At 48.8% G+C, this 17,055-nt stretch overlaps 1 protein-coding gene across 1 annotated transcript; it reads left to right on the forward strand.

Moving 5' to 3' along the window:
- Window positions 1-1,563: 1,563 nt before the first annotated feature.
- PNCK (pregnancy up-regulated nonubiquitous CaM kinase) lies at window positions 1,564-16,811 on the forward strand. The gene is made up of 11 exons (XM_083420524.1): window positions 1,564-1,698; window positions 3,761-3,892; window positions 4,682-4,756; window positions 5,762-5,900; window positions 7,818-7,941; window positions 9,897-9,972; window positions 10,080-10,192; window positions 12,258-12,336; window positions 13,286-13,373; window positions 13,863-13,981; window positions 15,124-16,811. Exons 1-10 carry the CDS (start codon window positions 1,622-1,624, stop codon window positions 13,971-13,973), a joined length of 1,014 nt encoding a protein of 337 aa, XP_083276650.1. The 5' UTR covers window positions 1,564-1,621; the 3' UTR covers window positions 13,974-13,981; window positions 15,124-16,811.
- The last annotated feature ends 244 nt before the right edge of the window (window positions 16,812-17,055 follow it).

A 17,055-nucleotide genomic window follows, 5' to 3' on the forward strand; every position in this document is an offset into this window, starting at 1 on the left:
GCTAGGTTGGCAGGAGCTGGGACCGAGCAATGGGAGCTCACACCGTCATGGGGATTCGAACCACTGACCTTTTGATCAGCAAGCCCTAGGCTCTGTGGTTTAGACCACTAATTTATATATGTACATGCAAATTTGGAAATAATGATGACAATAGAAATGAAAATATAATAAATCTCCCCATAGTGGGGAAGACTTGTGGGCCTGCTCCGTCTGCTTTCCAGGTGCTGCAGATGGACAACTTCAAGGCCTCTCCCTACTCTCTCTTCTAAGGGCTCTTTATCTTTAAACCACTCGGACCAGAAAGCTGTTCAAGTGGAGGACACCTTCAAATACAGAGGCATGTTCTCTGAAAGCTTTTCAAATAGGGGATGGTCTTCTGTAAAGTAAGACACATGAGCACCCTATTTATATACTCTGGCCTCCTAAACCAGCCCTAACCCCAACTGCTAGGAGTGAAGGAATATCAGGGATTACTTACGCAGACCCCTTACTTACCCCATAGATGCATACTGTGCTGTTGCTCTTCCGCTTGGACCCAAAACTGCTTGCACTCTTGAGGAGTGGGGTGTGTGTGGGTGTGGGTGTGGGTGTGAGACTCCTCTTCTAACATTACCAGAAATTCTTCCCTATATATCAACCTAGAGGGCCCCTCAAGGGGGTTAGACTAGATGACCCTCGGGATCCCTTCCAACCCTACAGTTCTATGATTCCCCTGGTGGATTCCATGCCTGGCACCAGGTCAGGGCTAGGCATGACGGGACCCAGAAACTGCTGCTAATCAGGTTAGACCAAAACGTTTTGCTGAATGAGGCAAAGCAGCAAATGGCACACACACACCCATAAGCCAAGATGCATATAGGACCCAAGCAGTGGCGGAGCTAGCCACTCGGGCACCTGGAGTGGTGCATATGCCATGCACCTGGGGGCAGGGCGATCCGCCCAGGGGGGATTTTGTCACACACACCCCTGGGATGACACCCGGGGCATACCGCCCCCACCGCCCCCCTTCCTACACCCCTGGGCCCAAGGCAAACTATTTTTGCACCTGAGGGAGAAAATCTCACAACTGCCTTTTTCTTCCCTCGACAATAGAAATACGCGAATCAATTAAATTAATTAGGACAAAATAACAATTTGCTGCCCTTTCATGGTACCCCAAACCAGCTGCTTGAGATGGCTGCTTCGCTTTGTCTAATGGTAGGGCCAGCAGTGGATTTTGGGCACCATTCAGGATGGCAGAGTGGGAGGCAGCTGGTTCTCTTCCATGGATCCCAAGTGCCCAATGTCGCCTGGGAGACCTCCCATCTCGTTCATTTCATAAAAGCTTGAACAGAGAACTTCTGAGTGGATCATAGCCAAATTAATACATCTGTATACCGAGCAGGGGAGCTGTTTGGAATTTCTGCCACAGGCATCAAAGTCTCTTGACCTGGCTCTGCACTGGGCCCTACATTCGACAAATGTTTTATATCTCATGACAGAGGAATGATCTCTGAAGTTTCCGGCCGAAGAAGCCGTGGGAATGAGCTGACCCCATTTCAGTGATCTGTTTTGTGTGTGTGCTCCTTCCGACATCTCTGGGCCTAGCTATTCCTGCGCTGCCCGTCTGCAGCCATCCGCAATGCCGCTCGGGAAAGGCTGGAAGAAAAAGGTCGAGGACATCACCAGCGTCTACGACATCAAAGAGAAGCTGGGCACGTGAGTGAACCGACAACGGCTAATGGGAGACCTGTGCGGGGCACTCTGTGCCATGTGGGTCCTGCCAACCACACCCAGTTGGGAACTGAGGCTTCCTGGCACTCGTCAGTCCTTGATTTTAAAGCCTCCTTTTGCTTCCCATGTTCTGAGCTGCCCCTTCTCTGCTGCCACAGCAGACTTCCTTAACCTGGTGCCCTCCAGAACCTTTGGACCACAAATTCCATCAGCCCCAGATGGCAAAGTAACATCCTCTCTTCCTCCCACCCAGCTTAACATCATTTTCTCCCTCTGCTCCCAGCCCAATCCCTGGCCAACTGATCTGAACCTACAGGGCTTCTCTCATGGGGATAAACTTTGGTTTTGCTCTGCCATTCCTCAAAGCCCTTCTCCTTAACTTCAGATGACAAATCAGTACTCATTTTAAACGTTGTCAACATAAGCAAAATTAGCCTTTCCCATGGGTAGTGGTGCCCTTAGGTAATTTTAGATTTCAGACCTCATGGTCTTAAGGGTGGAGCTATTAGGATGGGTAAGGCTGACCACTGGAATTTTTAAAGGCAGCTCTGCTGTGTTTGGGCACCCTCCTGTCATTCTGCTGAGCAGAGCCCTGTAGGGCTGCCCCAAAATCCTGTCCTGATGGCACCACTGGGCAGGGAAGGTGATAGGGGTGTCTGTGTGCTGTGTGCTGGTAGCTCACACCTTACCTTCCTAGTTCCAAGCCCAACATGATGCCTCCCTCAATCTGCCACTCTCAACCTGCCCTTCTCTTAGCCCCCTGGTCCTGCCCCATCTCCTCTGCTGCTCTAGCAGTTGGGCACCTGTTCCCCACTGCAGGGTGTCTCTTTCTGCAGAGACACCCCAGGAATGGCGCAGCCTGATGCACTTCATTTGCATGCTGTCATCCTATTGGCTGAATGGGGGGGGGGGCTCTCACACATGTCTGACGTGTATGGGACAATAATAGACCAAGAGTCCAGGGAATCAGAAGTGGGGGAGTGAGAACAGCCACAAAGTTAACTCTTCCCTAACTGAGTGTACAAATCTCTCTCCCTCCCCACTTTTGGGGTTTTCAGTGCAGTTAGAATGTGGAGTAGAATGGGGTAGAAATAGGTGCCATTTCAGGAGAGGCATGTAATCAGGAACATGACTCAACTCACCCCCTGCCCACCACTCCACAAAAAAACACTTATTCTGCCTGAGCAGGGGAAGCCGCAGGCCTGGGTCCACACATGCATACTCGTCAGCTGTTTTCTCTGTAGCATCCAGTGATTGCGAGGAACTGGCATGTTGCTAGATGTCGGTTTAGAAACCCTTTCGCTGGAGGCAGCTCACACATTTATCTAAGGACCATCAGATCATGAAACGTCAAGCAGTAAACAGAGCTGTGCAAATCTGTTCCCCATGTGATGAAGAAGCAGGATCCCGCTGTGAGCACTTGCAGTAACTCTCAAAAAGTTATTCCCCTTGTGCATTTTGGGAACACTTGGGTCATTTGCCCTATTAAAAGGAACCCACATCAGATTTAACTTTAGTGAAATTCTTAACTGTTTTTGCTGTTGTTTCCAGCACCAGTACGATGCAAACTTTGGACAGGGAACAAGCGAATGCTAAGGGCTTCCTGTGAGAAAGTGAGAGAGACAATCTGTGACATTTAAAAGCTGATTCGCTATTTTGCATCTTTTAGGCTGGAATCCTGTAACCACTTTCCTGGGAATAAGTCTCACTGAGCCAACTCAGTGAAACTCACTTCTGGGTAAACATGCATATAGGATTGTGTTGTCAAGGGCTACTGCAGCTGTTTTGATTATCCCACCATCCCTGGCCAGACCATAATGGCTGCCTGCATCTTTACTGAAAATATTATAGCCAGTGGTGCAGTTAGGTAAATTTAGACTCTGGATTTTATGTTTTTATGAGGAACACCTTTTTAGGGTAAAGCGTGCCACATGGAAAACAGCTCTGTGGCATTGAGGGAGGTGCACGTGTGTGTGTGTGTGTGTGTGTGCAGACAGGTGGGTTTATTCTGCCTCTCTCTGATCCTCCTGCTGCCCTTTTCTGACAGAGGGGCCTTTTCAGAGGTGGTCTTGGCACAGGAGCATGGATCCCAACGCCTTGTAGCTCTCAAATGTATTCCCAAGAAAGCTCTGCGGGGCAAGGAAGCAGCAGTGGAGAATGAAATCGCTGTTCTCAAAAAGTAAGTAACTGTGTGTGGAGATAGATACCTAAATATATTCATGTTCCTTCTGGAATATAAAATGCATCCTCAGAATCTGCTTTCATTACTGGGGTTCAACTCTGTTCAAACAATGGTGATATTGTTAGTTTTATTATGTGCCTCAAAGCATGTACAGAGAACCTTTCCCTGAGTGACTAAAATCTAGTCCCTACAGATCTGGGATTCGGGATCTAGGATCTCCCACTTTTGGGTCAGAGAATGTGGCTTTCAGTTAGACTTTTAACCACCACCCCCCCGAGCATTTCCTATGCACTGGGTCTCTTGGCTTTTGAGCAACTGACCACAGGTTCAACATCTTGCAATATTGTTTATAAACTGCATTTATTTCTTAACTTTCCCCCAAGGAGCTCAGGTTCGTCCCCCCCTCCATCCCAGGTGAGTTGGGCTGAGAGGGAGTGGCTGGCCAAGGTCACCTCGCTCACTTTGTGGCCGAGTGGGGATTTGAATTAGGGTCTAGCTTGCCATGCAAGCTAAATCTGTTGAAATTCCCTCTTCTACACCCACGTTAAAGATTCAGGGGGAGCCCTTTCCTCTTTGGCGTCTGAGCCACCCTAATTTGAATTTGGATCTCCCCAGTCCAAGTCCAGCTGGTCTCACCATGGCACTCTCAAGCCTTGCATGCAGACACTTGACTGTATTATGTTCTAGACACAAGCCTGTCTCACAGCCAGGGGAGAATCCAGGGTTTTCTGACTCATGCCCACTCCTCCATCTCTTAGTTTCTGTTTAATCTCACTGGCACTGCAGGATTCAGCATGAGAACATTGTGGCTCTGGAGGACATTTATGAGAGCCCCACTCACCTGTACCTGACCATGCAGCTGTGAGTAGAAGTCCCTTGTGCTATTCATTTGGGTCTGGGTCCCCAGAGTGTCTTGGAGATGGCTAGTCCTTTCTGAATTGGCTGGGAGTGGCAGGTGTGACACTGGGTTAGGTAGTTCAAGGGATGATGATGGAGCACATGCAGCTACAGGTATTTAGTACTGCTGCAGATGAGAGCTAAGGGGCTACGGCCAGGGCTTAATGCAGAGGCCGGCCTTTGAAGAGACCCCTGATGACGGGAGAGAGGAAGTGCTGTGTTGAAGGATCTCGGCCCATTAGGATCGCTTAAGCCAGGCATGTCCAAAGTCTGTTTTGGGGGCCTAATCTGGCCTGTCGGTCAATTTAATCTGGCCCCCGTGGCAGTAATCCAAAAAATAGCTAAAAAACTTTGGGGTAAAATCCTTAAAAAATCTCAACAACATTGGTCGGCCCTCATGCATGTTCACTTCATCAAATCTGTTCCTCTTTGAAAAAAGCTTGGGCACCCCTGGCTTAAGTGTCTCAGAATATACCAGTCTTGACTCTTGTTATTGGGGACGGGCAGGCAAAATCTGCAAAAGAAACTATTGCAGAAGGTAATTTTTGTAGGGGGAATTAGATGGTAGAACACCAGGATCTGGGCTGGCCCAAGACATTCTGTTGCTTTATATAAAAGACAAGATCACTTATCTCCCTCCCAATCCGTGCATTTCATTTATGGGAGTTAACTGGACCTGCAGTTTAATATTTGGGCACCATCTGCACTGCACATTTAAAGCCATATCGCTACTTTGAGCAGTCATGGCTTCCCCCAAAGAATCCTGGGAACTGTAGTTTGTTAAGGGTGCCAAGTGTTGTTAGGAGGCCCCCCCATCTCCCACACAGAGCTATAATTCCCAATGTGGCTTAACAATCAATCCCTCTTCCCAAGAAACTCAGGGAATTGCAGCTTTGTGAGGGGAACAGGGGCCTCCTGCTTGAAATGTAGATGGGGCCTGGAGGTAAGCCACCTGTCTCTGGTTTGCAGCGTGACAGGAGGAGAGCTCTTTGACCGCATCATTGAGCGGGGCTACTACACCGAAAAGGATGCCAGCCAGCTCATCCGGCAGGTGCTGGAGGCAGTGAACTACCTGCACGACCTGGGCATTGTTCATCGGGATCTCAAGGTGAGAGCACAGAGGGCCCTGGGGTGGTCTGGGGCAGGAGTGGGGGTGCTATACAGGTGTGGGGTAGGTGAGCATGTGGTCTCTTGCGTGCCAGACGAAGACATTTTAATCTTCTCAGGCTTTGAAACTGAATTTTTTAAATCCACCTCGTTTTAAACCTGTTGTGTATAGCTAGTGATGTTGTGTATTTTCATTCTCTGCTGCTGATTTGTTTTCTGTCCTTTTGCTGTGTTTTAAAGTGTTATTGTTTGCAACCAGCCCAGAGAGCTTGGCTGTTGGGTGGAATTCAAGTGCTACTAATAAATGAATAAAGCAGGGATGGAGGAAGGGCTACAGTCACTGCTCACACTTCCATAGGAATTCATTTTCACTCCTGGGGGGCCTTCAGAACTTGAGAGCCACCAAGCCGAATGCAGCACATAAGCCACATAGGCCTGCTGGCCAGGTCACATTCCTCCCCACCATTTTCTGCACCTGCGGGTGCAAAAATGGAAGGTTCTTTGGAGAACTTGGGTGGACTGCACTTGGCTTGATAGGCCTGCGCAAGTTGTGCATTTGGTGGGTTAGAGTAGCAGGTGGTACGAGGGGCCTCTGTTATTTCTCAAGCTGATGGAGAAAGAAGTTGCGTGGGGACAGTCCTTGGTTCACAAGCTAGTTGGGTTTAGTGGCAAAAACCAGACTTTGATGGGGGAGGTTCAAATCCCTCCCCACCCATGAAGCCCACTGGCTGAACTCTTGGTACAACTGCCTCATGTTTTTGCTTGAGGAATCTAATATTTGTAGATAGAATTGTAGAGTTGGAAGGGATCCCGAGGGTCATCTAGTCCAACCCCCTGCAATGCAGGAATCTCAACTAAAGCATCCCATCCAACCTCTGCTAAAAAACCTCCAAGGAAGGAGAGCCCGCAACCTTCTGTTCCACTGTCAAAGAACTTTTGCCATCAGAAAGTTCTTCCTGGAATCTCCTTTCCTGTAACTTGAATCCATTGATTTGCGTCCTACCTTCTGGAGCAGGAGAAAGAAGCTTGCAGATAATAATAATAATAATAATAATAATAATAATAATAATAATAATAATTTGTACCCCACCCATCTGGCTGGGTTTCCCCAGTCACTCTGGGCGGCTTTCAACAAAGATTAAAAATACATTAAAATATCACACATTAAAAACTTCCCTAAACAGGGCTGCCTTCAGAAGTCTTCTAAATGTCAGGGAGTTGTTCCACAGGGCGGTCGCCACTACCAAGAAGGCTCTCTGTCTGGTTCCCTGTAGCTTTGCTTCTTGCAGTGAGGGAACTGCCAGAAGGCCCTCGGCTGTGGACCTCAACGTCTGGGCAGAACGATGGGGGTGGAGACGCTCCTTCAGGAGGAGCAGGCAAAGAGCCCCTTCAGGGACTAGCTGGCTACAGAGTTCATGGGGGATTCAATAGTGCAGCGCAACCCAGTGAGCTTGAAGGAAGTGCCTGTCAGCTGATGATGGGCACTGACTTCAAGCTATGGTTTTCTTTTCTGGGTTGGGGCTGGCTAGGGAAGTTTGTAGTGAAACTGATCCCAGCTGGTTTGCTCTCACCAGCTGACTGGTGGTCACAAGAAGCCTCTCTAGCCAATGTACAATTGGAAGTGCACCTTAAGGCTCCCAGCTGTGCACTGGGAGCCATGTCTCCAGTTGACCCTCACCTGGCATCAGATGTCATGCCTGGTGTGCAGCCAGCCGCTGGCCATGGTTTGGGGGGAAAGGGCTCAGGCCAAAGTAGGCCAGTGGGATGGACAGTCAGCCATGTTTTACTATTTTGTTTGTCGCCCTGGGCTCCTTTGAAAGGAAGGTGTGTCTGCCAGTCCTTCAGTTGGGTTGCTTAAGGGAAAGGAGAAACGGAACTAATATGCAGGTGTCCCAATTTTGTGCTACACCCCAAACAGCCTGAAAACCTTCTCTATGCTACTCCGTTTGAAGATGCCAAGATTATGATTACAGACTTTGGGCTGTCCAAGATTGAAGCTGATGGGATCATGTCCACAGCTTGTGGTACCCCTGGCTACGTGGGTGAGTGTGGCACGGGGGAGGTGGGCATTGTAAGCTGAGTGGGAGCAGTGAGATGGAGGGTGCCTCTGCAACCAAAAGGGGAAAATCATCTGCTTTTAGCCTTTCTTCATGTAATTATGGCAAACTGCAAAAATGGTCTGGTTGGCTGCTTTTTCTAGGGCAGATAATATACAGATGGATGCCTGAAGTATGGATATTGTGGGGTTTGTGGAGGGATTGAGGTAACAAAGTATACATAAGCAAAACACTGTTCCATTGGCAGAGCTTCCAAAAATACTGCCCATGTGTATAGACATAATCTTGAGGTGAAGAATTCTCTATGCTAAAAAGAAAAGAAAAAAAATGCCATGATAACCTGAATTCTACAATCTATATAAAATTATGTAACCTTTTTTCTGCTGCTACTATTCACTGAGGATATTGCAAGCAACAATTTCAGGGCACGGAGGCTGTACCCATGACCCCTGGCCAGTGGTGTAGTGTGTGGGGTGCCAGGGGTGCTGTTGCCCCAGCCACAAAATCGGGTGGGGACATGAACAAGGCTCCCCCTGTCTTGCCCCCCGTGCCCCGTCCCTGCCTGGCACATGAGTGCCTACCCAGAGGCAGTGGGGGCCAAGGTGCATTGAGGATGCCCTTCACCCTCCGCACCCCAGTCCCACACTTGCCTGCCATGCGTGCGCACACACTCGCCCTAGGCCCTGGCAAACAGTGCTACGCCACTGCCCCTGGCAATCTTACACCCATGGCTTTTGAATCTTTGCCAGTCATTACGTTTACACTTCCATGCATGTTTTTCATAAGTATGCATGCTGCTGCCTTTTAATTAATTACCAGACAAAAGCTGAGGTTTCCAGGTGGCAAATTTGGAGGTGTTTCTGTGCCCCTACAGAATGTCAGCATACACACAACCCTGTTTTGTAATCCCTCAGATTCTCCCAACTGGAGTGATTCAGAAGTGGGTGGGTTGGGGGTGACCTAGCTAAGGCCGCTCGCCCTTAATTGTGCAGGGTCGCAGTGCTACATGAGCACACAGGGGTGCATTGTGAACAGGTACACAACAGAGTCCCAGTGTGACACTTGGCAGCAGGCCGGCAAAGTTCTTGGATATTGCCTACAGGGTGAAAGGCTGCTCTGAATTTATGGAGAGATGCCTGGGCTCAGATCTGGGCAGGGTGGCAGGGAGAGCCCTGCTGTCTATCACGGAAGGAAGCTCCGCCCCTTAATTCTAACTGTGTGGCGGTCAGGTTGCGTTTGCTCAGAGAAACTAATTCCGTATGCACTCAGAGGTAACGTTATTTGTACAAAAGAGGGAGCGTAGTCACAAATGGGCGGGTTCTACTAAGATAGAGGAAACGGGGGCTGCAATGATGATGATGATGATGATGATGACGATGATAATAATAATAATAATAATAATAATAATAATAATAATTTATTATTTGTACCCTGCCCATCTGGCTGGGTTTCCCCAGCCACTCTAGGCGGCTTCCAACAAAGATTAAAAATACATCAGTGTGTCACACATTTAAAACCTCCCTGAACAGGGCTGCCTTCAAATGTTTTCTAAATGTCAGGTAGTTGTTTATCTCTTTGACATCTGATGGGAGGGCGTTTCACAGGGCAGGTGCCACTACTGAGAAGGCCCTCTGCCTGGTTCCCTGTAGCAAGAACAACAGCACCTTTCAAGAAACATTTTGTGGGAGGGTGGGCCCTGTGTGTGCTGCTACACTATCAGACAGGGATGCACAACCTGCAGCCCTCCAGATGTTGTTGGACTACACCTCCCATCATCCCTGATCACTGGCTATGCTGGCTGGGGCTGATGGCATTTGTAGTCCAGAAACATCTGGAGGGCTGCAGGTTGTGCCCCCTGCTAAAAGAGGTGGAATTGAAGATGGGGCACACATCAAAGCACCATGCCCTGCCCTCACTCTTGCCCATTGTGTCCTCTACAGCCCCTGAAATCCTGGAGCAGAAACCGTACGGAAAAGCCGTGGACTCCTGGGCGCTTGGCGTCATCTCCTACATCTTGTGAGTATCTTTCTCTGCCTTCTCCCCTGGACAACCTCTTGCATGTTACCACGGGTAGTGGCCTCTGAGCAGGCCTTTGATTCAGTGCCCTTTGCTGCTCCCTGCAGGCTCTGCGGTTATCCCCCTTTCTATGATGAGAACGACTCTGAGCTTTTCAACCAGATCCTGAAAGCTGAGTATGAGTTTGATTCTCCATACTGGGATGATATCTCTGAGTCAGGTGAGTGGAAGTGGGAGGAGGGCCGGGGGGGGCATAGGGAGGGCCACCTATAGAGCCACTACTAATACGTAAGCAAAAAGAGAGAGAAAACACATCCTCCAAAAAGAGGACAAACACTCATTTATGAAAACTGAGAAATAATTAGCATAACTTACATAGAAACACAACAGAGCCAACCTGCTCAGTCCAGGAAGGTATTGCCCGAAACCAGATGTTAATAACTCATCTTATATTGTTGTGAGGTTTACCAAAAAACTTCAGTCTTTATGGGAAATTAGATACAAGACAGACAGAGGGCCATCTTGTAGGATCTCTCTATGGAGACACCACGGAGATGTATCTGAGCTGTTACTTCAAAGCTGCAAGAGTCCTGTGGGTGTTTCAGTCCAGACTATTTATATATTATGACAACACAGATGCTAGTCAAAAAGCAGCAGCATAAATCTTGGTGCTATTAAACTTGGAACCCCCAGGAGGCTTCAAAGAGGGCAGTAAGAAAATGAGGAGGAGGAAGATAGCATTGCATTGGTGAAGGGGTTTCCATGCCAAGCAAAAAAGCAAAGCCTCGCAGTGGATTTTGAGTTCATTGCAAGGCAGTGGCGACTGGCAGACCCTGGCCGTGGTGTGACAACTAGGCAGGACCAGTGGACAGCTGCAAGATGCCACACGGAACTGTTGAGAAACATGGAAAAACGAAGGCAGGAAAGAAATGGTTATGAAGGAAAAATAAAAGCGTGAGAAGGGAGTGGGGCAGTATGAAAATACTTTAAGCTGAGCTTGAAATAATTGCTCTCAGCAGAAAGTCACAGGGGATGTACTGACTGTGAGAGTGAAGTTGTCTGAGCACCCCAAACATTTGCAGCCGCACGTGGTTTTGAAAGCGGGATTTACTGTGACCCTACCTGCCCGTAGCCTTATGAGCACAGGTGATCATGAATGCACAATAAAAAGGGCAGCTGGAGGTGTCTATAGAATGGTGATCTACATAAAGGAAATGTCTCAGTGGATAACTCTTTTAGAGGAAGGCTTTCCACTTCAGGCAAGATCGTAGACCGTGAAAACCATCTGACTTTGGCCAGCCTTCCTCTGCATCCAGTTTAGGGAGCGTGATAATTTTTACTTCAACGAGTTTATTTTGTTAGAAACTTATTAGGAGACCCCAAATGGAAGAATTTTGTTGATTAGAGAGACATTGGATAGGAAACAGTATACATTTGCCTCACTGTATGCCCCAAATAGTAAACAAAAACAATTCATAATCAAAATGCTTAAGAAATTGATTAAGTTTTCAAAAGCGGAGGAAATGTTGGCCAGAAGCCTAAATTGAAGTTTATTACAGTGGTACCTTGGATTACATACGCTTCGGGTTACATACGCTTCAGGTGACAGACTCCGTTAACCCAGAAATAGTGCTTCAGGTTAAGAACTTTGCTTCAGGATGAGAACAGAAATCATGCTCCAGCGGCGCGGCAGCAGCAGGAGGCCCCATTAGCTAAAGTGGTGCTTCAGGTTAAGAACAGTTTCAGGTTAAGTACAGACCTCCGGAACGAATTAAGTACTTAACTCGAGGTACCACTGTTTATGGTTAGAACAAATAAAAATAGAAATATTGTAAACAAATGAAACACTGAAACCCCCCCCCCCCCATTACAGTAAAATAACTTGTTGGAGAAAAAGACGTGGGTGGAATCTTTCTTCCTTAAGTGGTGGATTTCTGTGTGGAGTGAGAGGTTTGTATGGAAGAGTATTACAATAACTGTCTGAGGTGGTAAAAATGTAGATGCAGAGCTACTATGTCACTGAGAACTAGGGCTCCATCTTAACAGTAGGCTTTTCAGATAACTGGCAATTGTTGTCCATTGCCAACAACAAAAGGGAACAGCATCCCTATTGCTCCCTGCACTTTTCCTCAGCCTACCACATTAACCGACAAAATGGTGGTTCAGCAACCAAGAAAGCGAGTGCAGCCATGCCAAGGGCATGTGCCCCTTGGGTTGCCAGGGCGACACTTCAGGCAATAAGCTTTTGATTAAATCGTGAGGCTTGCCCCTTTGTTTCCACACAGCCAAAGATTTTATCCGACACCTTCTAGAACGGGACACTGAGAAGCGATTCACCTGTGAGCAGGCCCTGCAGCACCCCTGGTAAGTCCCACCTGAGGGGGGGGGGGCGGTCTGCAAAGGCCTTGGTGGGAAGGGGAAGGAAATAATTTTGCCCACTGCTGGCATTTCTGTTGGTCCCAGAACATTGTGTGGTGAAGAAGAGTTTGGGAGATAAGACAAAGATACATACATAATACTGCATTAGAACAATACGGTGTTTTGTTTCATGAGCCAAGCTGCCCCCATTTTTGGTGTCCCCATATTATCAGCAATGGCCCTTTAGTGTGTTGTGTTTGTGTAATTCTCTCTCTCTCTCTCTCTCTCTCTCTCTCTCTCTCTCTCTCTCTCTCACACACACACACACACACACACACACTTTGGGAAAGCGAAAGATGGTGTGGAGAGCAGCAGTGAGGGGGGGGGCACTCTAACCCTTCCATGCTTGCTCTTTCTTCTCCCTAAATTCTCCGTTCTCGTGGCTTTTCTGCCAATGGACTAAAAATGCACTTTGGGCTGGGGAGGGGCCAGCTGGTAAGGGAATATGAAGAGCAGCGGGAAGAAGGTTAAGCACTTCCTCGTCCACTCAGAATGTTCCTTACCAAGCTTTTCTTTTCTTCAAAACAGTGGTGAGGCTCCACTAGATCAATGTGATTGTAACAGGAAGGAAAACAATAGATCACACTTCTGCCGGGTTCCCCCCAACTTTTGGGGGCCGGGCGCATGTATGGCATCACGTTGCAGAGGAGGCTCACCGGCGCCTGTTTCCTCATGATAAATCCTACTTTTCTGCTCTGCTCCATCTCTTTCACAGTTTATATGTGTACACTACCACGTTAAACCATAGACACCAGGGCACCAAGATTTCCACACATGCGAATATGAAGTGGCCAGAAAGTGAGCTGTGCATCAGTTGAGCTAGACCAGACCAGTGATGACACCAAGGCAAAATAATCTAACAAAAGATAATTACCCTGCCTGTTATGTATTTCAGGATCTCTGGGGACACGGCTTTGGAGAAAGATATTCATGGCTCTGTGTGTGAGCAGATCCAGAAAAACTTTGCTCGCAGTCAATGGAAGGTAAAGAGGAATGTTTAACTTAAACCCAAGGTGGAGAAGGGTTTGCACGCTTTCTGCATTTCTTAATTTAAAGGAAGTGGTTCTAGGGTCCCTGCAAACCTCTGCTCCACACCTGATAACAGGTGTAGGATGTGGTTTTTGTGACATGGCCAGAATGAACTTGTGGACCTCATTAAAAGCATGACCTGCAATAATAATAATAATAATAATAATAATAATAATAATAATAATATTTTTATAACAGAATAAAACTTCAAACATTAAAAACTTCCCTATACAGGGCTGCCTTCAGATGTCTTCTAAAAGTTGTATAGTTATTTATCTCCTTGGCATCTGACGGGAGGGCTTTCCACAGAGCGGGCCCCACTACCAAGTTTCCCGCCACTGCAGAAGAGTTCCCCCTGCTAATTTCTGCAGACCAAGCTGCTGCTTCAGGCCGGGCAGTTTTCTGTTGAGCTGGCAACCTTTTTCACACTTCCCTTCTTACAGCGAGCATTCAATGCCACATCCTTCTTGCGCCACATCACCAAGCATGGACCTGGTGCGGAGGGCGAGGAAATTGGAGAGGCCACTTCTGGAGCGCATCATGGGAAATGGTGACCAGAGAGGTGCGTGTGATAGAAGAGCATTTGGCCAGCCAGGGGCTGCTGGGGGCTGGGGGGGGGCAGAGCTCTCACTTCTTTCTGCTCACTGCCCCGTACTCCTTACCAGTCACTGGATATGCAGAAATTAAGCAAAGGCGGCTTCTCTTAGCATGGAAGCTAAGCAAGCAAGGCCTTTCCTTTTATTTCTGCTTGTCAGTGTTATTTTAAAAGCACCGGGGCAGGAATGTAATCAGAAGCTATGCAGTTGTGGGAAGGGACTAAGCCTGAGAGCCATACTCACAAGACCACCCTTGCCGCTCTCTGCCCGCTTGGCCTGCGTTTTGCAATGAAGCGTCAGGGGGAGATGAGTTGAAGGGCATCCTGCAGAAGGGGGTGGACTCCTTCCTTGGATTTTTTTAAGGTGATGGCCAACTTTAGCTGCAATTCCCGTACTGGACTGGGTTGGACTAGATGATCCTCGTGGTCCCTCCCAACTCTACAATTCTGTGAAAAAGCAGCCTTTCTCAACCCTGGGTCCCCAGATGTTTTTGGCCTACATCTCCCATCATCCCTGACCACTGGTCCTGTGAGCTAGGGATCATGGGAGTTGTAGGCCAGAAACATCTGGGGACCCAAGGTTGAGAACCACTGTAAGGGGTACATTGCCCCCATAGGTAGGTTTTACTGCTTCCTGCTCATTGGTTTTGTGGCATGATTAGAGCCCAGGAGGGAGGAATGAGGTGGGGGAATGGCTGTGGCAGTGATGTGCAGGAGGGATCCACTAGGGCACGGCTAACTCAGCTGAATTGTGCACAGAGAGCGAGCGAGAGAGCGCGATTTGGTTCACTCTACAGGCTGCTCTCTGAGAGTGACTGCTTCTAGGGACTGCTAGCAACCCAGCCTAGTCCTGGCTGCCATGTTTCATTATTGCAAGCACAGTGCACAAGGAAACCTAGTAGCCGGGACTAAGGCATGGGCAGCGTACAGAAATAGGCTGCAGGGCAAATAGCAATGGGAAGGAGGGGCAGCCTCAGTGGGTGCAAGAAGGTCTTATCCAGGACCAGGGCTCCAGAAGATGGGGCTGCTTTGTCCTGGGAGTCCTGGAAGGGCGGGGACTTATTGTCACAGAAATGTCCTGTCTTTAACCCATTTCTTGCCACCCGCAGGTGCCTGGAGAGCCTGGGCCGCTGCCCTTTGCATGAGCTACCCTCCTGCATGCGGCTTCACAGCCATGACGCTGCGCCAGTACCCTCACCCAAGAGGTGGGCGTGCCCTTTCATTTCCTGCTCCCCCTTCTGGGGACATCTCTGCCCTGAGGGGCCCAGGAGTCACGTCAAGTCAGCCACTGTCCAGCCTGCTTTTAGCAGGGTTTGAAGATGCCCTGCTGCCTGGGACCAAAGCCCGCCTCCCCCTTAAGGCTGGTGAAGCCCTCACAACCCTGCTGTGTTACTCACCACACTTCCTTCCATGTTGGCTGTAGAGCCCAGCGAGAGCCCTGGGTGGCTTTGGGCGGGGGAGAGGATGCTGTGCTGGTGGAGGGGCTGAAAAAGACACCCTTCCCCATAACCCGTTGGGGGGATTCCAAGATGGATTTGAGACTCTTTCTCCTCCCCGTGAGAGTAACAACATGGTAGCTGCCGAGCAGAGAAGACCTGGTGGAGCAGAAGGACCCCACAGTAGCTGTGTGGGAATAGTGGAACGGGAAATCGTAAAAAAGCAGCCGCCAGGAATCCTGAGACAGGGAGGTGCCATTTGATAGACATTGGGGGGACCTCGGGAGTTGGGCTGCAGAAGGTGAAGACAGATGTAACATTTTAAAGACGGGTGCTGGTGGTTTGTAGCAGCCTCACTGTCTCCAAACTAACTTGTACTTTTCTGTCACGGGGTGCACATTTTGGGATGGGGGTGGGGATTCTGGAGGGTTTTTTCTTAGCATGGTTCAGTTTGAACCAGGGAGAAGTCAGCTGTGATGAACACCAATTCGCAAGTACCCAGGATATCTCCAACTTACACCTCCACATTCCGAAGCAGTTTTGTAGCCATTTAAAAAAACAAACGTTGAGGTTGTGTTTCCTTTTTTTAAGATGAAGGAAGGACACATCTAAGCCTCAGCACATGGGCAGTGCTGCCACAAGTAACAAAACCGTAAGAGGCAGACAGGTCTGCTTCACGTACAAGGCATGGGGCAAGGATGTGGGGCTGACACATTGCCTTGCAGTAGGAAGCCACTGGCCAATCCAGCATTTGACTTGTTGGCAGGTCTGCAGCATGAGTTGCTAAGCTGGCGCTGCCCTGTGGGGCAAGAGCCTGCTCTGAGAATGCTACGTCTGTCTTTACCTCTTGCTGATTAGTGTTTTGTTTTTCAGTTGGGCCAGTTAGACAAGGTGTTGGTAGATTCTAGGGAAAGAGAGAGTCGGCTGGGACCAGCCAGGAGCAGCCAAGGCCTCCTGGATTCATCAGGTGCTCTGCTTTATGTTCACAGATCCGTCGCTACTTGCCCCTCTCCCCAGGGAAGAACTGGGCTCCCTAGGACAGCTGCAGTCCGAAATAAGGTCGCTTCTTTGAGTGCAGCTCAGGGGTGCCCCACATGGTGGGGGGGATGGGCTATCCCCTAATGTTCCCCAAAAGATATTGGTGGGGAAAGCAGGGGGGTCAGTAAGGTCAGTTGCCCTCCTCCTCTATTCCACACCCTCTACCACCTTCCCCAGTATTGCTGTCAGACTGAACATTTGCTTTGCCGTGTTGCTCAGAGCTGGAGATTGTTCTTGTGGTTCTTGTGGGGACTGGTGGGGGGTTGTTTCCGTCATGCTTCCCCTCCCCACACGTGTCAATAAATGAAAACTGTAACACCGTATGGGAATGGTCGTCCTTTCTGTGTGAAGCCGGGCCTCTTCTCCCCCATCCACAGGTTATAACAAGCAGAGATGCCTACCTAGAATGTTGCCCTGCCACAGAATCGGTGGCACTGCTTCACATATTATTTCTCCGACTTGTTTCTACCAAATAATGAGAACAGTTCTCTTCCACACATTCGAACTGAACGCTGTCTCTCTCACTTCCCAGTTTGTGCTCCTGGTGAATTATTGTTAGGCTAGAAG

This window comes from Podarcis tiliguerta (genome assembly GCF_965153285.1).
Source record: "Podarcis tiliguerta genome assembly, chromosome: 17".
In the NCBI taxonomy this organism is placed as follows: Eukaryota; Metazoa; Chordata; class Lepidosauria; order Squamata; family Lacertidae; genus Podarcis; species Podarcis tiliguerta.

What these genes read in the sequence shown, in the direction of transcription:
- PNCK (XM_083420524.1), top strand. Translation starts at nt 1,622, where the DNA reads ATGCCGCTCGGGAAAGGCTGGAAGAAAAAGGTCGAGGACATCACCAGC. An exon ending in TGGTACCCCTGGCTACGTGG is followed by an intron (nt 7,942 to 9,896) that starts GTGAGTGTGGCA and finishes TGTCCTCTACAG; the next exon opens with CCCCTGAAATCCTGGAGCAG. An exon ending in GGATGATATCTCTGAGTCAG is followed by an intron (nt 10,193 to 12,257) that starts GTGAGTGGAAGT and finishes GTTTCCACACAG; the next exon opens with CCAAAGATTTTATCCGACAC.